The following is a 21,751-nucleotide window of genomic DNA, read 5'->3' on the forward strand; positions in this document are numbered from 1 at the left end:
CAAAAGATCAGTAGTGATAAGTAATTTTTTTGCATTTATTTAAATGTTTAACATAACGAAGCATTCATTCATTCACTCACAGAAAATGCAAGCAAATCCAGATCGACGCATTCGTCCCCTAGAGGTAATTGAGTGAATGTCCACTAGGGGGCAGTACACTGGCGCACACCGTGCGTACACATCAGAGCTGCTGAGCGCGAAGAAGTCGTCCAAGGAGAAGAAACAAGCCGACGCAATGGCAGCTGCGCCGACTCCAGTTGATAAAGATAAATCCACCGCACCTCCAGCGGTCATCGCATTTGACCTGGCCAGACCCCCAGTCATCGAGGGCTTCACTCCGCTGCCACGGCCCAAGGAAGAAGGCTTTAAAGACAAATTTATACGGAAGACGAAAGAAAACCCGTTTGTACCTATTGGTGAGTGACGCCACTCGTCTGTCCAGCTGCTTAAAGTGAACGAACCTAGATGTGTTTTTACTGTTATTAATTAAACATGTAGTTTTTAATGGCCTAAGGCTTTCAATAACTTTACATTCGCTCTCAAAGTTCACATGTTGGTGTGTTTCTATCTGTCACAGGGAGTTTTGACCTTTATTGCTAGCTAATGTCACTAGATATTACAGGTGTGGCTGAAATGTTGATGACGTCAGAAGAAACAATAACAAAATACTGCAGCCCTTCTACACATCTGTCCCCTCATACCTGTGTACATATACCAACCATTATATAGGAACCAGTAAATGTTTATAGAAATTTGGCATGTAAGCCATTTTTTTTATAAGATAGTGATTTTTCTTTCATAAAAATTGAATGGGGTATTTTATGAGAAAATAAAATCACATATACAAAATGAGGACTACATTACCTCCCTTATAAGAACACACAATAGTTCTACTGCTTCAATTAGATTAAAAAAGTGTTATTTTTGGTAAATTGGAATTCATTACTTATTTTGTAATTGGATCTTTAAAAGGGAACTTAAGAAGAATAATTTCTTTTAATAAATTCTTGAGGCTACTTATCTTGTTCCTAAACAGTGACAAACATAAACACACAAGTCTATTGCAGTACAGTGTCGCTGCAGTAAAAAGTGCAGGGGTGGTGTTCATTTATACCCCTTCTGCAAATGAAAAGGAGCAAACATGCTTTGTCTGAAAGCATTAATACTGACCTGTGAATACTTATTTCATATGTCTAGTAACTTTGGGAAAGTTATAAGAATCTGTCAACATGAACAGTTCATGGTTGTGTGCAAAAGTTTGGGTGGGATATGTCAACACGAACAAGAATTTGTCTCCAAACCTTTGCTTCCGTCTCCTGACACAGGAAGAGTTCTGATATGCATCAGAATTCCAGCAGTCTAGATGCACAGGAAACGATTAAACAAACAAAAGCTTCTCTCTTCAAATATGAGGGCCATCCTGCACCATTCACACAAAAGCACACGTGCTCCTACTCAAAGTGCCCCCAGTAATCCAAATGCACCAAGTAGGTTTGCCAGGGGTTATAAAAGTGATGTGAGCATTTACTGTCACTGGCTCTGGTCACGTGAGGCGATGAATTTGCGTAACGTTGCCTTCGTGCCTTTCATATACTACAAACAGGCTTTTAACTTTTTAAGGCACAAAAGAACAATAGGTGCGAGATCCTACCCAGATGTGCCACATCAATTATTTAACCTCTTGTACACCATCAGTGTTTATATATACTTACCGAGTTTGCCAGTATATTGCAGACAGCTGCATCAAGGGCTGCAGAAAAGATTGAATGTACCTCAAATCACCAAGACCTTTTTTTGAAAAATGGCATGTTGTTCTTCCCAGCATTTTGAGTCATTATCTGGCTTGTCCTTCTGTGGTTCTCCAGGTTGCTTGGGGACAGCGGGGGCGTTGATTTACGGTCTCCGAGCCTTCAAACAGGGCAAGACGCGGCAGTCACAGTTGCTCATGCGGACGCGCATCTTTGCGCAAGGATTCACCGTCGTCGCCATCATAGTGGGCGTGGCCGCCGCGGCCCTGAAAACCAAACCGTAGTGGAGGAGCAAGGGGTCAATCTTGGGGAGCGCTGCCCTACATTCGAGGAGCACTTCCGGGTCATGTCAGATACAGGGGCTTGAGTTAATGAGACATAGTAAGACTTTTTTTTTTTTGACGCATTGAGGTATGAAGCACCTGTGAATAATTTTCACAGAACGATGTTTGATCTTCTATATATTGCTTTGTGCCTCATATATTCAAATATATTTGTACATTTGAGACTATGCAAAGTGTAATGCATTCATTGTCTGAGATTATGTATCATTAAATAGATTTATTAAAGATATATTTATTTATGATTTATGTGCAGCTTAAGACACTCAAACAGTCCTCTGCAGGTCAGGGAATTGGGACACCAGTGAATGGCTCTGACTGCTCTTAAACCAAAAACAGGCTCCTCTCTCCCGAAAGTGAGAAACCTTGTGTACATGACAATAACACAGCCTGAGATGGCCAGACGCCGGAGTGGAGAGTTTTGTGATGAGCAATGTAAAACACTCATTGTAAAGCAACCCGTGTCTGGAAAATCACCCCAAGGGTTGGTTGGTTGTTTTTTATTTATAGCATGGACATACCGATGGACTCTTTGGCAGCCAGTCAAACACAATCTGTCATACAACAACAGAATTGGTTAATTGAAAGGCAAGTAACAGTATTTAATCTGTCATCAAGAAAGGCCTCAAAGTTGTAAGATATATAGTGGATATTAGTGAAAGGAAATAATCATCAACACCAACACATGCCAAACTAAGTTCATCTTAAAAGGTGATTGGCTGAAACGCTAATTAAGCCTCTAGTCAAACCTGCTACAGCTCAGATGTCTAATCAATATACAGTAGGTTTAATGGTATAAACAGGACCACCAATAAATAAGCAAGTAACATTCTGAAATAATGTGTTAACTTGGAAAAAGCCATTAATGAGCCTATATGAAATATCTGCAACATGCACTCTGGAAAAGGCTGGGAGAGAAAGCAAGCTGTGTTCTGTTCCTGGCCTTGGTGGAAATCCCTCGTGAAAGGCAGCATGGTTCATCCGAGGACCCAGCAGGGTTGACGCTCCAGCCCATAATGCTCAGTGGTAGCAGCCGAGAGCAGGAGCGATGTGGTATCTAGCTTCGGAATGGAGGCGGGCTCTACGAAAGACGCAGAGGTTTGTAAACCTTCAAACTTTGTAACAGACGTGAGAAGCAACAGGGGTCTCCTGTAACAGAACGGCGCGTTAGGTTTCGGCGGGATTCCCATGGATGAGCGGGACACGATTGTACGATCGTTCAGTAGCTGGCGAGACAGAGACGTAATGTTCTATGGCACATGACTAAAGACAACGGTTTTCGTCCGTCGCACCACCTGGATATTAAAATAAGGGCAAACCACTGCACTTGCCACAGTCTTAGCTACAATTTGTTTTTTTTAACCGCTCTACTTCCCCAAGCTGGAGACTTGAATAGATCCTCTACCTTAAACAGGCAAACGTGGGAGAAAGGAAAAGGCATTTTTCATTCGCTTCCAATATGACGGGATCAACGGAGTGAACGGGCCAGACGTTTACGTCTCTTTCGTAACGCCGTTTAAAAATAAAGTAAAAGCCAAACCGTTAGTGTGTTAAGTTGTGCTAAAATAAAGTGCGAGAGGGAGCGGGACAGAAAGGCGAGATGCAGCGGCGGGGAGGGGCGGGGCCTCAGCAGGGCGGGGCCTTAGCGGACCAGCGGTGTCTGTTTCAGGGAGATTAGCACGGAGCGCATCCGGGACACGTCTTTCGTCTGGCGGCTGGTCTTGGGGTTGAAGTCGCACAGCCGGGCCACCTTCTCCCACTCGGAGCCGGGGCTGTTGTCGTCACACTCCTTCAGGAAGGCGTCCTCCGATGCTCTGTGAAGGCACACGCACGGAGACGTGAGGACGGAGGACGAGGAGACTCGGGAACGTGGCGCTGGACACATGCCATGCCAATGGGAGCCGTGAGATGGGATGGGACAGCAGTTCCTTTCTAAGCATGTGCACATATGTAACTCGATGGGGTGAGGGGTGTAAACACAAACCGAACAGAAATCACTGATTAAAAAAATATACACAAAACTCCTCTCAAAAAACTACAATCACTTATAATGACCAATAAACCTGCAGATGCAGACATGCACATTCAGAACATAACAGCTTCACAATCATGTATTGTGGCTCAAAGGAAGCGGTCTGCAAGAGGACATCACACTCAACAATCTGTCAATGGCAAAGGCACAGAGAGAGTGTCTGTATTAACCCATCACCACCCACGTACCCCTGCGCCCCCCCCCCCCCCCCCCCCCCCCCCGAGTTCTATCCAATCAGTAGGAGGGAGGGTGATGTCATTTTGCTGATCTGTCCTTTGTTAAGAATTAAGGATAATGTGACTGGAGACATACACAAAGCCTATCACATCAGAGTTGGGCTGTTTGTAGAAAGCCTTATCAGCGATCCTAGAGTGCGGGTTGGTGGAAGAGAGACAGAGGAGACAGAAGTGAGAGAAGGACAGACAGGAAGAGGGGGGGGTGGGGGAGAGACAGAGGAGACAGAAGTGAGAGAAGGACAGACAGGAAGAGGGGGGGGTGGGGGAGAGACAGAGGAGACAGAAGTGAGAGAAGGACAGACAGGAAGAGGGGGGTGGGGGAGAGACAGAGGAGACAGAAGTGAGAGAAGGACAGACAGGAAGAGGGGGGTGGGGGAGAGACAGAGGAGACAGAAGTGAGAGAAGGACAGACAGGAAGAGGGTGGGTGGGGGAGAGACAGAGGAGACAGAAGTGAGAGAAGGACAGACAGGAAGAGGGTGGGTGGGGGAGAGACAGAGGAGACAGAAGTGAGAGAAGGACAGACAGGAAGAGGGGGGTGGGGGAGAGACAGAGGAGACAGAAGTGAGAGAAGGACAGACAGGAAGAGGGGGGGGTGGGGGAGAGTCAGTCTCACACAAGCTACACACAAACAAGGCGTTAGAAGGCCATCAGAAACTTCCTCATGACACCAAGAAGACTGATAGTGAGAATGTAAAAAGTATTATTTAAAGGATGAGTTATATTAACAGATTTAACCTGCTGCCAAAACAGCATTACAATTGTTAGTAATGAAAACTGGTGGAAGTACATAGTGAATCTGGTGTATTATCGGTCTTTATGCTGGTTTTCAGGACACAGTTTAAGTTTAGACAGACAATGACTGTTTATTAACTTTCTATGGGAATTTCTATAAAGCTCAGAAAACTAATCATGTACTCACCTCTATCCTTCATGAAGCCAGTCAAATGTCTCCCTATCCTACAATGTCCACATCTTTACTGAACATTTTTTTCCTTTTGTACTGTTCAAACGCCAACATTTCCCCACTCATTCCCCTCAGTTCAATCCGATGGGAATTTGGCCTTGTGACTATGTGTACGCAACCGGATATATAAACCAGTCCACAGAGAGCCGTATGGATCCGTGATTTTCGTCTATCTAAGAAACACTTAACTTCAGCAAATTGAGATTTAAACCAGCCTGACATTATGAGTCAAATGTTTGGCAGAATGCGACATGTTTTCTCGTGTAGAAGACACGGAGTGATTTAAGTCGACCTGGCAGCCACAACTACATTACTGCCTTTCTCAGTGCCACCAATTAGGCCCGATCCAGGAACCTTTGCTTGAAACAATGATCTTAAAGAAACCGTGTCCAGAAAACCAAATGTTAAAACCATGGGAGTGTTAACTCAATCTGGTGGATGTGCAAGTTTCTACCCTCATAAACATTTAAGATGTGCGTCTAATAAATAGGAACAAAGTAATCTGATAGAGAACAAGGTTTCTCAGTCTTCTCCGTGTGCATGCAGTTTTGCAGTAAATACACATCAATAGTCGGAATATGATACCGTGCAAGACTTGGATAGAGTCTGTTGAAAAGTATGAAAGAGGGATGATGTTAGTACTCAGGAATTAAGAACCAGGCTTAGGCTAACGACACATTTGAATGGCCGATTCTTCTAACCTTAGTGGTACAAGTCCTTATGCGACACAGCTCTATTACAGCACAAGCTATGGCCTGACATCTGATGTTGGCTAGATTCAAGTATCACCACCACTGGGGATGCAATCCTTCAGATGGAAGTCTTTGCTTCAGGGACTACGATAATTAGCTCGATTAAACAAGACAGTTGTAAGCAGCTACACGAGGATCAGCAAGTGATCTATAGGGACGGGGGAGGGGGATTAACATTTTAAACATTTGATTCACTTTGACTTTCGCTAGTACGGCAGACTGCGGGCGTGGAGACGCACCTGTTGTTGACCTTGTTCTTCTCCATCTGCTCTTGCTGGTGAAGGTGCCAGTCCTCCAGTTCCTTCTTCGCCTTCTCCTTCCACTCCACCTCCGCCGCCTTCGATGCCGTATCTGTGGACCAACCACTCTGCTCAAGTCCTGCCCTACCAACACGGGACTGAAGGACCTCGGCGCTCATCATGTCGTAGCCATGCAACCATGGGAGGAACTCCCCGGAGAGGGTGTTTTACATGTTACTGCCCGTGAAGCCCATGTTTTAACAAACCCAATGGTGTACCAGGAGTGCAAAGAGGCACAAATATAGATGCATTTGGTGATGTCGGTCACTCTGTGACAAAGGCTGGACACATTTGCTCGAATGCATCTTTTGTCGTCAGCTAAACCTTATCTTTGCCATTTTAAATACATGACAAGAAGAACTGATGTAACCATAAAGGTCAGGTATAGGTGTGTAGCCCTCGTGAAATTTTATATGTAGATAAAGTAGAAACACACATAGCATCATCTTTGTCTCCATAATTACAACATAAGTCTATGACCTAATCTCCTGTAAAATCTATACAACCCAAGAACATCCACAACACACCCAGGACTGGTATAACCACTTCAGCGTCCACCACAAACTGGTGTTTTAATAGTTTTTTATTCTCATTTCACCCGAGCTTGGCAGTCTCACGTAAGTGAGTGTTGGTACCTAATCGCTCCAGCCGGGCCTTCTGCTCCTCACGCCACTTGCGCAGACTCTCGGGCTCCTGCCTCTGCTGGTCCACCTGGGCGATGGCTGCATAGCTGTCTGACAAGCCATTCGAGTCCTGACCCAAAAAATAAATAAATCACATGCCGTTAACCGAAGCTCTCTTGCCGGTGGTGTGAAGACTCGGGACTCACAACGTGCCCGTCCCGGTCCACTCACTCGGTACCGCCTACCTGAAACATGTCTCCGTTCACCGCCGTGGCGGGCGCTCCTCCAAACGCATCTGTTTTGTGACAAATAAGCGACAGGTCGTTTATTTCACCACAGATTTAGTTATGAACAACAATTAAGTGTATTTAGTTGGCGGGTGTCTGGTTTGGCGAGTGTTGTACGTGTTAAATGTCAGTTTGTAAGCCAGCTGGTCACGTGATCCGCCGCTTTTACAGCTGTCGCGCGACGGCTCGCCTGAGGTGTTAGCCAAGCAGCTAACCGGCTAGCTCGGCTGAAATGGCGACCACGGCACTAGGCGAGATGAAAACGTTCTGTTTTCAAAACTCGGGGAAGAAAAACGCTTCGGCGGAACTTTGTGCCGCCGCTCGTCGCCGAACTCGAGTCTGGGTCGAGATAACGTCCGAATACAGACGGGAAAGCCAAAGCCGGCTAACGCGCGCGAGGGCAGCCTACCGTCGAGCGCGTGAGCGGACGAGCGCGAGGCCTGCTGCTGCTGTGGCGGCGGTTGGGCTTCCTCGAGAGCCCCGAAACCGTCGTCGTCGTCGTCGTCGTTCTCGATGACCGCGATCTCGCTCTCCTGCTGGGCCAGGAACGCCGCCGCCGGGTCTTCCTCCGCCTGGACCCCGTTGTCGAAAGAGGAGAAGCCGAAGGTGTCGGCCATTTTCAACAAAAGTAGCACCTGCTTCCGTACACCGCGTCTCCAGCTGTTTTATTATTATTATTTATTTATTTGCTGAGAAAACAAGAACGCTAACACACTCCTGAATGTTAAGTTAGGAACTAAATTTTAAAAAACGCTCTTGGTTTTATAGGTAAAAATCCAGCTTCAGAAGCAGCGGATCGTTCTTTAAAAACCCAAACAACCGAGCTACAGCGCCAAAGAATCTCGGATCAGAAGTCGGGAGGAAAACTGGAAACGGCGGAACTCACGGAGCACTTTATTTGCGACGTTATGCTGCCATCTACAGGACGTTTGCGACAACTACAAGCCTTTTGTAATAAAGCGTCATTATTAATTAATAATGTTGTAAAGAGATTGTATATTAGACCGATTCAATGTTTTCCTTGTTCTTGTTTTACACAAATTATATTGACTTTTTTGCTCAATTCTAGAAGTTATCTCTGTATACATAGTTTACACTAAGGTCTACTTTTAGACCAAACTTAGTGTTTTTAGTTTTACAGGCTATGTTTAACGGGGGGGATCTGAAACCAATTACAAAAATGGTATGAAAGGGAGGTCAACGCGTATACTTCAAAAACATTTCAAATATTGATTATGGCTGAAAATCAAAATGATTTTAAAGCAAACCCGTCAAGCAAAACAGCACAATGCTGTTGTGCCAGATTGCATAATAATTGAGTTATTATAATCACAGTGCTGAACAATGACAGTATAATGAACAACCCCATATGAGGAAACAAACAAGCACGCCTACTCTCATTCTGATGCAACGGGAAAAGCAAAAAAAAGTATTTAAAAATGAATGTAAGAGTAGACACCCTATTTGAACACAATATAGCCTGGTAAATAGTCGCCAAAATGAAAGTTTCTTCAGCGCTTCTGACATGCATGGTTGATTTAGGAGTTTTACATTTTGTGTCGTTAGTTCTTTATTTCTCTCGCTGCGCGCTTTCTCTCAAATATCCCACCGCTTAAACACCAAACGAAAAACAATCATAAAGTACATTAACGTGCGCTCAATATCTCACCACTAGGAGTGAATATGGATGTAAATATGGAAGTAAATGGCAAAAAAAGTGATGCAAATGTTTTTTAACCCATTGGGCGAAGCTGTCTGCGCTAGTTGTCTCCGAGACTACAGGTGGCAGTGCAGAGACCCATAAGACATACGTGGAGTGGTAAATCTCCAGTTGGTGACGCCAGTGCGGACGGGTGGGTGTCTCCTACAGGGTTGCGCACCTCGCACAGGTGCCAATGGGCGTCCTCTACCCTTAGTTGTAGTTTAACTACAGAGGACACCGTCACGTTAGCTCCATGTATTTGCCTATGTTCACCTTTCATATTCAAAATCACAAGTGTCCTGTATTTGCCTGCAGTGTGAAAGCGTCTGTATTTGGAACAGCACGCGAACATTGACACGTTTTTGCACAAGCCTTATTATGTGTAAGATGATTATTATTGTAAGCTAACACAGTGGCTCATGTATGCAGCGCGTTTGCTGTGTATGATGGCAAAATAGCTGTAGGCTACATGATCAAGTCGAGAAAACGACTAAATCCAGACAGCAAGCTTTGCTGTTTTCTGGTGATTTTGGCGCCCTTCATGTTATTTTGCCCCCCCCCCCCCCTAAACAATTGTGACCAATGAGATTAAAGTCCCTGGTTGGTCGGCCACAGGGGCGGACTGGCATACATTGCTACCGGGGATTTCCCCGGTGGGCCGATGGGTTAGTGGGCCGCCGGTGGTCTAACTCATCCCGTGGAGGAGCCACTGCCGCGCACTGCGGCCCCGGCCCGTAGTCACGCTGCTGTTTAACGGTGTTATTACCTCCCCCGCTCCAGTCAGACTAACCTGCGCGGCCGCGGACTGGGCCTGTAAACACATGAACGAGTTGGACCGGGTCGCGGACTGGGCCAGTTGATGCAGCGGAGATCAGAAAAAAAACCAACTTGTCCCAGAAACTCCGGGCCGGACTACGAAAACATACAGCAGTTTAAATTGTAGATAACATGTTATTTAAAATGTACTGCTGTCGCCTCTGCAACGTCTAAGGCACCATGTACAAATTACCTTAACATGGTTAACACGGACGCAAGTGGCGGTCTTAAAGGTTCCAAAGCACTGTGTTTTTTTAAGCTATTGAAATTCTTAGATTAAAACTAACCACCACAAATAGGTACGAGGAAGAAATACCCACGTTAGAGTTGTAGGTTGTTCTTTAGGATGCACTTTGCGTAAAACAACTTGTTTGGTGGTCTTATGATGGACTATTTAAAAGCCACTATGTGGCTTTGTAATCATATTATTGCTGGAATTAATATTGTCCATATGACAATAAATGCCGTCATATACACTACGTGCCATGTATAGATTCACATACAGTACACACACACACACACACACACACACACACACACACACACACATATATATATATAGCCTATATATACATATATATGTATGTATGTATACATACATACACAGTATATATACACATATATATATAGTGGGCCAGTCTGTCAGGAACTCCCGGGCCACTTTTTCTCCCCAGTCCGCCCCTGGTCGGCCACCCTTGGTTTAGGCAAAATGCCACAGTAATGCATATCTGACTGTTCTCATTCATGTCGTATGGCCACAAATACTGATCTAGTGCCACACAGCACAAGTGACTCAAATCGGATTTGTTTATTTGCATTGCATTGCAAATTTTGATCTGTGTCAGATTAAGAAAAAATAAATAATTTCATTCAACAACCTCGCAACGTGTATGCAGGAATTGTTTCTTGCAGGGCTGCGCGAATGACGCAAGCACACATGCTTTCATTCTTGCAGTATTCCCTGAAAAGCAGTAGCCTAAAAGTAAAAGTCAAGTCTTAAACGTGCTGCGCGCCTTACATATGATTGATAGGTATTAATACATCCTGCTCTTGAGAGTGGATGCTCGCGGAGAGTTCATGCTTCTTAAATTTCAGTATACTATAATATGACAATGGTTATTCTGTGAATTAATGTTTCAGTACAGATATGTGTATAACGCGTGTTCTATTGGATTGGGTGGGATAGAGGGGAGGATAAATTCACCTAATTTTAGTATTTTGTTTTAATACCAAATGTTGTTTTTTGCATCTTTAATATTTCGATTCGCATCTTCAAATCAAATAAAGAGTTAAACGAGTTGCTTAACAACTGACAGGAAAAACCATTTAAAGTCGAACACGTCGGAGAATTTCAGAACGACATAAACTATGTTTTGTTTTATTTTTAAACTAGTCTTTAGGTAGCCCAATTTAGATTTGAAATGTTATTGCATCAAGGTGCACAGCACGGGCGCACCTTCCGCGTCACTTCCCACGTGACCTGTGACGTAACATCTGACTCCAAGTAAAAAAACCGAGAGGGGCAGAAAGTTGCTGCTGCGAGAGGGGTAACTCAAACCCTCACGCACAACTCAAGGAAGTCTTGGGTTTATAGTTGGCCTGTCGGTGGTCTCCGTGCTCACAGAACCATTAGAACGTCTTTTAACATGTCTGGAGATACACAAGGGACGCAAGAGGTAATTATACAGCTTTCAGGATTTTCTTGAGGGAGATTTGAGTGGCGCGTGTTCTCAGGGATTTGAGTTTACTGTGAGATTTCGAGTTAATTCGAGCTGCATTCTGATTTTTGTTAGAACTCATTCGAGAAGTTTAGAAACAAATATTCGGCATTCCTGTATGAATCGACGTCTAACCACGTCTAACCACAGATAGTCACGTCTGCTGCACTTTTCCTGCGTTATGTTTTTGATCATCTAAATGAGTTTGGTATTCCTGAAGTTTTTCCAAATGTTGTTGTTTTAACGGCAGCTCGGTTTGAGTCTTCGTCATTCGAGTTACCGTTTCATTCATACAGCCGACGACTACCCGAGTTTCCTGTTGCTTTTTCAGCCATAGCATTTAGGAGTGCTGTTAAAATTCCTCTATACAACTCAATGTTCTTTTCTTTCTAAATGTATTTATACATGTAGCATATTGTCATTTATTAGATGCATTTGCTTCCAGGACATTGCTGTTATGTCGGCTCGAGAGAGACCTTTTTTGTCCTCTTAATTTATGTGATGTCACCAGAAAAGCAACTCGGAATATTTTGGACTTGGGTAATTGCAGGTTGTTGCCCCTCTGGACCGGTCCGTTTCCAGTACACTCTTTCAGAGCTTTAATGAGGTCCTGGTGCACACAAAAACGGATATATATTTCATTTTATGTAGACGTTTTACCTTTTTTTGCATATTCATTTGAAATGGGGCAAATAAGCATTCTCCTCATTATTTTTTAATTATTATGCATTCTTAAACTTTTTGATTAATGTTTGTAATTGGTGTATGTTTCTGGTTTGTCCTTTCCTGGATTATTACTTTGACTCCTGTCTCTTCTGGACCATGAGTACTGAACTGGTCTGGACGATGAGTACTGAACTGTAATAAACAGGCTAGCTAACTAAAATGAGAAGCAGTTTCCTTAGTGACTTGGGTGTAAAGGACTTGTTGAAAGTGGTCTGTTGAAATGGAGACACCGCACTGACCAACAGATTCAATCAAACAACTATTCCACAAGTCAGCAGCTAAAGTTAATGGAAGCAGATTATAAACAGGTTTCCCAATAGATCTCATTATATTTAACTTAGTTTACCTTAGATTAGATGCAGAGGTATGGTGCAAACATGATTATTTTTCTTTCAGTGTTTCCAAAAATAATCAGTTTAACAAAGAGCAGGAGTAAAAATCAAACACCTGGTAGAAAGCAAGCAAGCATCAAAAATGGCATTATGGTTGATGATTCCACAACATGTTTGGGTGCTATTTGTCATTGTTGGACTATGTAGATGGACAAAGTAAAACTTATATATGTTTTTATTATTATGAAACATTGGACATCATATTTCTGGATGTACGGCCAAACCCAACAATAAGCACAGGAAAACGTGTTGTGATGTAATTTCTCCTGAAGGAAGTGTAGTATGTCTCCCACCCCTCTGCTGTGACTGCTGAAACCATCATCACACATGTTTACTGAGTCTTCAGAGTTGGCCCTGGGGTCACTGAGAGCATCCGCTTTGGTGTTACCTGATTGGGGGTAGTTTGTGGTTTGACCACTGGACACCACGACACTTACCCTGAGGTAGTTTTGAACGTGTGTCTGCCACCATCCCAGTGATGGTGATTTGGTAATGCCCCCTGGAGCATGGAACTGGTTCTCGGTGGAATGCTCCCACTCTGTGATCACTTTTTGCAAGACTCCCAGTAACCGTTGGTTTAAATGGTTTTTGCTGGATCCAGAAAATGTGAGGAAGTAGGTGCTTTTTTTTTTCCTCCCTCTCCCTCCCTCCCTCTCTTTCTCCCTCTCTTTCTCCCTCCTTTCTCTCTCTCTCTCTCTCTCTCTCTCTCTCTCTCTCTCTCTCTCTCTCTCTCTCTCTCTCTCTCTCTCTCTCTCTCTGTGTGACTCATGTGGGTGTTGGGCTGAAATAGTTTGGTGTAGTTTTACATTCCTTATATAGCCAGTGGAGTGGGGAGAGTCATAGGGGGGGGGGCAGGTGGGGGCGCCAGCGTTGGCCGGCAGTCGCAGGGTCGGACTCCCTTCCCAGTACCTCTGTTCCTCTCACTCTTCAACGGGTTTGGGTGACCGATTTGGCCCTTCTCTGCGAGGTACGTTTGAAGCGGCCCGTTCCAGGTACGCGGCGGAGCTCAATGGTGGTTGGGTGGGTGGTGTTGTGGGGTGGGGGGGTTGCGGTGGGAGAAGACCTCAGCGTTACTGCTGTAACTCATTTGAGGAGGGGAGCAGGTGTCGTGTACTGAACAGGGTTCAGGTTCTCCTCGGTCCTTTAAATGGCTTGGGTCTTTAAATGTCACGCAAGCGTTTTTTACTTTTGTACACGACTCGACCCCGGTGACGCAATGGTTACAGGCTGCCTGAGTCTTCAGGCTGAGAGGCCAGTGAGAGATCATTGCTTTACGTGAAAAGTTGAACAAAAACTGCAAAGAAACTGTGATGAATGTTAGTTTACCAGTTCGGCTACTTTTTCCCTTCTGAGATAATGCTGTGGTCTTAACTCTCATAGTTTGAGGGGAAATAAATATATATAGATATGGATAGAGAAAGATTCATTGGCTTGCCTGTACTAAAAAAAATCTCTTTATTTCTGATATTTTTTGCACTGTATAGTTGACTTTGGTTCATAGGCATAGAGAGTTTTATAGCTTCTTGATCAGTTTGGTATACAGTGAACGTGGGTGTATCTTGTGTCGGATGGCTTACAGTAATAGTTCTCATGACTTAAAATAAATAAATAAATAATTCTAATGATAGACACGTACAGGGACATGCTCAGGAATTTCTGGATGTTCTGGTGCCTCGTCATCTCCACAGAACTTTACAGAACTTTGTGGAGGTCGAAGCTTCTGCTGGTACGAGGCCCGTTCTGCTCCTTTCACTCCTCGGTGGAGAGTGCGGCGTTTCTAACTCTGCTCGGGTTTCCTAACTGACCTAAGCATCGTTCTCCGATTTCTTTGTTCCTTGTGTTTGCCGCTGTACCGTAAACAAGGCAGCAGATGGACGAGATAAAACTGCTGCGCTTTGCTTGTTCTGCGCGATGGCGGCCCGATCTGGGCTCTCTGGACGTTGAGATTCCTTGGGTGAATCTCTGATGACTGTGTAATTCAACTCGGGGATTTGGTTTACCCTGTAGGGGAAAAATTGGCTTAAAGTTGCCGCAGAAATGCAGGAAATGTCTGTAAATTGCCTTGAAATGCCGTCGCATAGGAGATGGCTCGCAGAGACCCCGCCCCCTGTGACATCAGTGAGGTAAAGGGTCGGGTTAGCCGGTCCGGGAAGCACGGCCCTCTGGAGCCACCCATCCATCACTCTCTCTGTTCTAATGACATCCCTTTCTCCTTCCTCTCTCTCTTCCTCCCTCTCTCCCTCCCACAGGCCATGAACGCTTACAGTGTGACGTTGGACGGGCCAGCACCCTGGGGCTTCCGGCTACAGGGAGGCAAGGACTTCAGTATGCCCCTCACCGTGTCCAGGGTGAGTGCCTGCCGTCTGGACCGCACCAGACCATCACAGGGGGCTGCACCATGTAACCAAATTCATTATCTTGTGATTACATTGATGCATACCCCATTTGTGATGTGTTTGCACAATGTATTAACCCTGCCGTGACATACAGATTGTTTTGCCTTGTTTTCTGTGTGTTATCATTGGTACACACTAGTGATGGAACACAAAAAATGTCACCAAGATCAATATCGCAATATGGATTATTTGTATATTGTGCGGCCCTATTGACAAACATGCCATTTCCTCATTCATATACCAAGCGTCTTATCCATTTACTGTAGATTTGCTTTAAAACTGCTAATGTGGCCAAGGATGCCTGTAAGCTAGTCCAGGTTTTATAGCAACATAATGCTAACCTGGCCACTTTGGCTTTTGCTCACTTTCTCTTAAAATCCCTATTTATGCCTTGTTGTTGAGGGCTTTATGTAAAAAAACAAAACAAAAAAGTTCTCCTCTTAAAAAACAAACCACAAAGACTTCAAACAAATCCTAAAAAGGAATGGTAATGAGGTTAATGAGAACCGCGTGTACTCTGCTTCGTGAGGTCCACTCCGGCACATGCATTCCATCTCCGACATGTCACTGCTTGATATCCAACCCATAAGACGAGGTCTCTCCACAGCGTTCTCCTTCTCCTCTCTCCTCACAAGGATATGTTCTGGGTTTGTTTGGTTTGTGGGACGCCTCCTCCTCCTCCTCCTCCTCCTCCTCTCCCTAAAGGTCGCCCGACTCTGTGCTTCTTCCTTGCCTACAACGTGCCTTCCAGCCCTTATATGTTCAACGTTTGTATCGCGGCGAACTTTCTCGGCACCGCTTCGCGTCGGCTGCTGACGGGGAACGCTGCTCTCGTCCCACTTCCCGCCGGTGTCGCCTGTTGGACAAAGTCGCAGAGTTTTGTTTTATATATTTATAGTTTTACGTTGCCGTGTCGAGCTCCACAATAAGACGGTGCAGTTCAGACAGTTCAGGCCCACTTGGGTTTATCCGCGTCGGAATCATCGGATTCCGAATTTATTCCCCTCTCGAACATGCCAGTTTCAGCTTATTGGTTCGTTCACAATCCCTCTGATAATTTCCCTACAGGAATGGTACAACAAATGAATGACCTTTTTTCTAGACTCAGATCTGCTCTTCATTACACACCCTTATTAGTCTGGAATTATGCTTCATGTGTACCTGAAAAGTACCATCAAAATGTGAATATAACTGATGTTTTCTGCCAACATTTTTTTTTTTTCAATGCCTTTTGTCCTGTGAGATTTTTGAAACGTTATCTTTTCAAGTCAGCGTTTTCCTGTAGCCCCACCTCCGTGTTTAATGGTGGGTTTTATGGCTTGAATAACGCATTGCGTCACACACACACACACACACACACACTCACTGTCTCGTACACACACACAGAGCATGACCTGGGGCTACACCTTCCATCTGTTTCAGTTAATGTCAGCCTGAGTTTGGTGACTAAGTCTGACCTGAGTGTTGGACAGTACACAGACTGTCTGCTTTCAGCTCCTAGATGACCTCATGCATTAGCGCGGCAGCCAATCACGGAGCTGCAGCCAGCAGGTGTTGCCCAATAAGAGGAGCATGTCTGTACGTGCATCGCCTTCGACCTGATCTCCTCAGAACCAGTGGCTCTTAGACTCCACCCAGTTTGTGTGTGTTTCGTGACACATAATGACTTTTTCCTATCAGTGGGGGATTCGTGTCTTTGAAACGGCACTTTAGTGGAGGGTTGTAAAAGAGCAGGACTGCAAAAAAGGAAGTTGTGTTTTGATCTTGCAGTTAAAACGGCAGCCTGTTTAGAGTACATTTTCTTAACTTCCAGGAGACATGGCATTGTACCAACTTTTATTAACCCAGAGAGACAAGGTCAAAAACGAAAAAAAAGGTTACAGTGCTGATTCACATTTCTGGTTTTATGCAGCGGAGTTCAGTTTTATGCTTAAGTGTCTGGTCACAAAAGTAAACAAATTCTTCTGGTCTTCATCCAGATCATAAAGTTGGTGTGAAAGGTGCTAATGGCTCTATCCAGAGCTGAGCGTACTGGTCTCCTCCAGAGCCCCTAAAGTTGAGCCTTGCTGTGAGTGCTCGCCTGTGTTCCAGGAGGCTGATCGCCCGAGTTAAGGCTCTGTAGCTGGCCCGTAGAATTGTGGGCCTTATTTGACAGCTGGCCACGCCCTGCAGGCCGCGCCCCCTCCACGTGTCTTGGGATAAGTAGGCCACAGCAAAACAATCACAAAACAAAACGCAGCAAAGTTTTTTACGAGCTCTGTCTGATGACCGGTTTACATGGCAGGTTTTGTGAGTGAGATTCCAAATAGGAATGTCACAGTATGAGCAGTGTTGTGTTGTTTTTTTCCTTTAGTAAGTTTGTGTGAACATTTGCATAGATGAAACGTTTGTGTGTCTCTGGCCTCCTCCCGTCCTCCTACGCTTGTCTGATGTGCTGCTAGAAAGCCCACCCAGGCGCCGTATCCGTGTCCGTGTTCATTCACAAAAGTGAAAGCCTGTTCTCGGATCAGTTTCCTTGGCTTGGAAATGCCCAAGGAGAACACGAATGCTGATCCTGGATCAGCCCTTAGCCCCCCACCCTCTGCTCTTCTGTTTCTTGGTTTGTTCCTATTCCTCCTCCTTCCCCTCTCAACATCTCCATGGCACTGCGGCATTCCTGACATTTCTTGTTTGTTTATTTATTTATTTTTCCTGTCCCTTTCCTATTCCTGGCAAACACACAGGGCCCCTTTGTCTGCTTCCCCCTGTACAGGACCCTCAAACCCCCCTGGCCACTGTGGTCCAGAGCGAGACTCGACTCAAAGGAATACTTTCCTGGTGAAATCACGGGCATGAAACCAGTGAAGGATTCCTTGGAATGCTTACTCTCTCACGCTCTCGCCCTCGCTCTCTTTCACACTCCCTCTCTCTCTCTTGGCTGGATTTTATTGCGAGGTCGTTTATTAGACGTCTCCCCATGAGATGAAGCTGAGACGGGGCGACGGTTCAGATGTTTTAAACGCTACATTTTCAGCTCCTTCCCGATGGATCGTCCATCTGGTTCTCATCGAGCCGCACCAGGCCTTCCCCGCTGAGGTCAAGCTGAGCTGTAATTATGACGTCACCTTTTGATGTGTTCATCCGCGCCTCTCGTCCGAGGTCTCGCTGCCGATGGTGTAGCCCGTGATCCGTGGGCCCGTCTGGGGTGGCGTGGCAGCCGGCCTGGCCCTCCGCCTCCGTCCCGTGCCGACGACGGCTCCCTCGGCTCTCTTTATTCTGCTGTTGTAATGAACTGCGAGGGAGATTTATCCGACAGAGTGATCTCGGCACAAAGCCTTCCCACTCGTAAACCCGCTGCCCCGAGTCGTTCCTCTCTCTCGCGGTGAAGGTCGGACTCCCGACGCCGAACCCGCTCGGCCCCGCCGCAGGCCGCTCGGCCCGGTGGAGGGCTGCGTTTCTCACGTTGGGAGCTTGAAGGCCGCCTGCAAACTCCCAACCCACCCTTCCCCACCACCACGCGAGATATTTATGGCTCCTGTTTATCAGCTGATGCAGCACACAAGGCCCTTCCTCCCGGCCCCTGAAAGGCAGTGAGTAAAGCGTAAAAATGAAATGTGACGAGGAGTCGAGCCGGGACGGGTTTGGGCTCCTGCAGTTCACCGGGTGGCCTCCGAGTGGCGCCGACGGCGAGTCTGCAGGTGGCGTCGGGCACAGAGCGGAGACCCCTAGGGTGATTTAAGGAGCTGCCTGGCTGTCTTGATGCAATCGTCTGTCCAGCTATGTACACAGTGACCCTTCTCTGTTCTGGGCATCTTTATAATCCTCTGACTACTCCCTGAAACCGTGGGAGGCATTTCTTTTTTCTACTGTGTGGTTTAAGGCCGACAAAAAAGAAAAAGAAAAACCCATCACCCCTGGAATGTGCTGGTAGTGGCCCGACTTGTATGTGTGAGTGAGTGAGTGAGCTGCGTCTCCTGCCACCGCCCGTGCCGATGGGGTTTACGGTTTCACCTGGAAGGCCTGTGCTCAGCATTTCCACGCTGTGCTGAACAGAGGGCGGGTCCAGCAACAGCTGCTCTGAACCTGAGCCCGCAGAACAGGTGCCCCTGTCTGTCTTACCTCCGAACCTTACGGCCACTCTCGTTCAAGCTTCGCCCTTTGCCTAACACCCCCCCCCCCCCCAACGCTCTCTTTTAAAATGTTTGGCGTACTGATGTCGTATCTATCGATACCGAGAAACGTCCAACCCATCATTCGTTATAGGAGCGGTTAGATCTGGCCGCACCAGGTTTGCCACGTTCCTCTTCTAAAGGTCGCGCTCACGTCATAAGGTCACGTTTGCGTCATAAGGGCAAGGTGATCTGCCCACATCGCTGTGGGATACAGCGTAACTCCCCCCCCCACTTGACCGGAGCGTTTACGTCCTCGAGACGGGAGAGGGCCCTGCTGACCTGCCCAGATCATCACCAGTGTGCATTTGCTCGGGCTGAGGCGTCCCACTGACACCCAAAACCTCCTGTGTATTTATTTCCTATACAGGTTCCTGTCAAGCAGGTTTTTAGGGTGGGAGGCTCAAACGCTTATGCAAGGTGATGTGGTGTTTTTATTGACAAGTGAGTTAGTAGCAAATGACAGAATGAGGTGTTGCAGAAGGGGAAGCTATCTTTGTGCGTGCATGCTTCAGACGTTCAGAGCTGGGTCTCCGTGAAAACATCCCTGCATTCAGTGGAATAGATATAGCTCGGAAACGACACCGGGAAGCTCTCAGAAACGTGTTTTCGTGCAATAAAAGCCGTCAAGAAATTCAGAATCGCTGTTCGTGATTGCCTTGAAGGACGGTGTGTGTGTGTGTGTGTGTGTGTGTGTGTGAGTGAAGGATCGGTGGCATGTAGTTATTTATTTATTTTGTTAAGTTAACAGAAACGCAATGGGGGGTGTTGCAACCAATCAGATGCCCTATTTAATTCTGCAGTCAACATTTCTGGTGATCACACATCAGTTTAGTACTGGAGAATGAAAATGCTATTTTTGTAACCACTTGTTACAGGCCATTTTAATAACCAAGCTTAATTTCCACGATATCTTTATTATTTAGTCTTTTAAAATTACTTTTCAATGATTAAGTCTTAGCAGAATTAATCTGTTTATGGACTACGTTTCATAACAATCTTAATGTCGCCCTAGTCAGAAAACGACACCTTTTTTGGTTTTATTTGCAGTGATTATGTTAGGACTGCCGCAGGTGCTTCAAATGTCGTGTTGTGTATTGTGAACCCGCTTTGTCAGGGTTCGGGAAGAGCCTCTCCGCCACGAACACATCCACCCGAGCCGCAGGTGCTCACGGTGCTGCACCTGGCAGAACGCGAAGTGAAGAACGCTGGACGCGCGAGATCTCTCCCCGCGCGCACTCTGTTTATCCTCGGTTTTCCCGTCGACTCTCTCGGTCGCGTCGCGCGTGCTGCCATGACGACACTCCGCAGCGTCTGCAGACGGTGAGTCAGGAGTAGCAGCCGCGCGGTTATACGGTACCGGTTTCCTGTACGTGACACACCGTTACATTATCTGTCGATGTCGTTAACTCGGGAGTTTTTGGAGTTTAATTTTTTCCACGAGTCAGAGCCTTTATAAACATATATAAATATATTTATACACTTTTACTACCACTACAGAAGTTACTATTAACAATGTTATTAATAGTAGTAATATTGGTAGAAGTAATAATAATTAATAACAATAATAAATGTACTGTAAGTAACGAATATGTCGCTCTCGCACTATTGAGCTGAAAAGGTGTTTAAACGTTACCTGGGAAAAGGTGTTAACCATATTGTAACGGAGCTAATGATAATCTACCCTAATAACGACCCGACACGTGTCGTCATTTCCTTGAGTAGACTTGACTTGCTGCCACTATGAAATGATCTACATGGAAAATCTTCATGGAGTCGATTGATCGGTTATTCTTCTTGTGTTCTTCTACTTACACAAATGTGGTGGACAGCAGGTTGTGCAGAAATAGAATAAGTCTGGTTCTAGACATATAAATATATTTCCTGGAGAAACACCACTGACATCTTGAAATAGACGTAACCTGTGTCTGCTGGGTGTATTAATAATGACATGGCTAATGTAATTCACACCTCCCCCCTCACTGTGTGTGTGTGTGTGTGTGTGTGTGTGTGTGTGTGTGTGTGTGTGTGTGTGTGTGTGTGTGTGTGTGTGTGTGTGTGTGTGTGTGTGTGTGTGTGTGTGTGTGTGTGTGTGTGTGTGTGTGTGTGTGTTGCAGGTGACTCCAGGAGGTAAGGCCGCCCAGGCCGGCGTGGGTATGGGAGATTGGGTGATGTCTATCGGAGGCAGCAATGCCGAGGAGATGACTCACGTGGAGGCGCAGAATAAGATCAAGGCCGCTACCGACTCCCTCGTCCTGACGCTCAGCAGGTGTGAACGCATTCACCCACTCTTTCAACATGCACTTTTGCTAACCGTATATTCGTTGTTAAACTCCAACAGGACAGGGGCCTGCACATGTGCACTGTTGCTCTCTTGTTTCTTAACGACTCGAATCGAGACTCGATTTGAAAACGCTTGAGGCTACGTCCGTCCTGCCAATAGATTTTTATTTGTTCCGGGCTGTTTCTGTAACGATCAGCTCTAAGCAAATTTGTTGTCTCTGAATGCTTGTTGCTTCATGAGCGGGACCCGAGGACCATGGGCTCCCTGATATGACCGGAGTGACAGA

At 45.8% G+C, this 21,751-nt stretch overlaps 3 protein-coding genes across 13 annotated transcripts in view; 2 read left to right on the plus strand and 1 right to left on the minus strand.

The window, feature by feature from the left end:
- Positions 1-101: 101 nt before the first annotated feature.
- Positions 102-2,932, plus strand: higd2a (HIG1 hypoxia inducible domain family, member 2A). The gene is made up of 2 exons (XM_076986424.1): positions 102-416; positions 1,866-2,932. Exons 1-2 carry the CDS (start codon positions 137-139, stop codon positions 2,030-2,032), a joined length of 447 nt encoding a protein of 148 aa, XP_076842539.1. The 5' UTR covers positions 102-136; the 3' UTR covers positions 2,033-2,932.
- cltb (clathrin, light chain B) lies at positions 2,554-8,141 on the minus strand. 7 transcript variants are annotated; one of them, XM_076986416.1, is made up of 8 exons: positions 7,693-8,141; positions 7,242-7,291; positions 7,009-7,126; positions 6,314-6,425; positions 5,908-5,928; positions 4,434-4,487; positions 3,741-3,903; positions 2,554-3,170 (listed from the first exon to the last, which is right to left on the minus strand). In XM_076986416.1, the coding sequence occupies exons 1-8, from the start codon at positions 7,898-7,900 to the stop codon at positions 3,147-3,149; spliced, it is 750 nt and encodes a 249-aa protein (XP_076842531.1). In that variant the 5' UTR covers positions 7,901-8,141; the 3' UTR covers positions 2,554-3,146. The 7 variants fall into 7 exon arrangements, with proteins under 7 accessions (XP_076842531.1, XP_076842533.1, XP_076842536.1 ...); XM_076986418.1 differs by lacking the exon at positions 5,908-5,928 and having other exon boundaries at positions 7,693-8,140; XM_076986421.1 differs by lacking the exon at positions 4,434-4,487 and having other exon boundaries at positions 7,693-8,139.
- A 3,166-nt stretch (positions 8,142-11,307) lies between these two features.
- Positions 11,308-21,751, plus strand: part of pdlim7 (PDZ and LIM domain 7) — a 28,667-nt gene continuing 18,223 nt past the window's right edge. For 2 of the 5 annotated variants that reach the window (XM_076986573.1, XM_076986587.1), the window contains exons 1-3: positions 11,308-11,477; positions 14,887-14,985; positions 21,299-21,450. In XM_076986573.1, coding sequence (XP_076842688.1) covers positions 11,448-11,477; positions 14,887-14,985; positions 21,299-21,450 — 281 coding nt within the window. In that variant the 5' untranslated portion in view covers positions 11,308-11,447. Of the gene's footprint in view, positions 11,478-13,487; positions 13,630-14,886; positions 14,986-21,298; positions 21,451-21,751 lie in introns of those variants that run through there. The other 3 variants (XM_076986604.1, XM_076986579.1, XM_076986596.1) reach the window with 3 other exon arrangements.

Source organism: Brachyhypopomus gauderio, chromosome 2, assembly GCF_052324685.1.
Source record: "Brachyhypopomus gauderio isolate BG-103 chromosome 2, BGAUD_0.2, whole genome shotgun sequence".
Classification (NCBI taxonomy): Eukaryota; Metazoa; Chordata; class Actinopteri; order Gymnotiformes; family Hypopomidae; genus Brachyhypopomus; species Brachyhypopomus gauderio.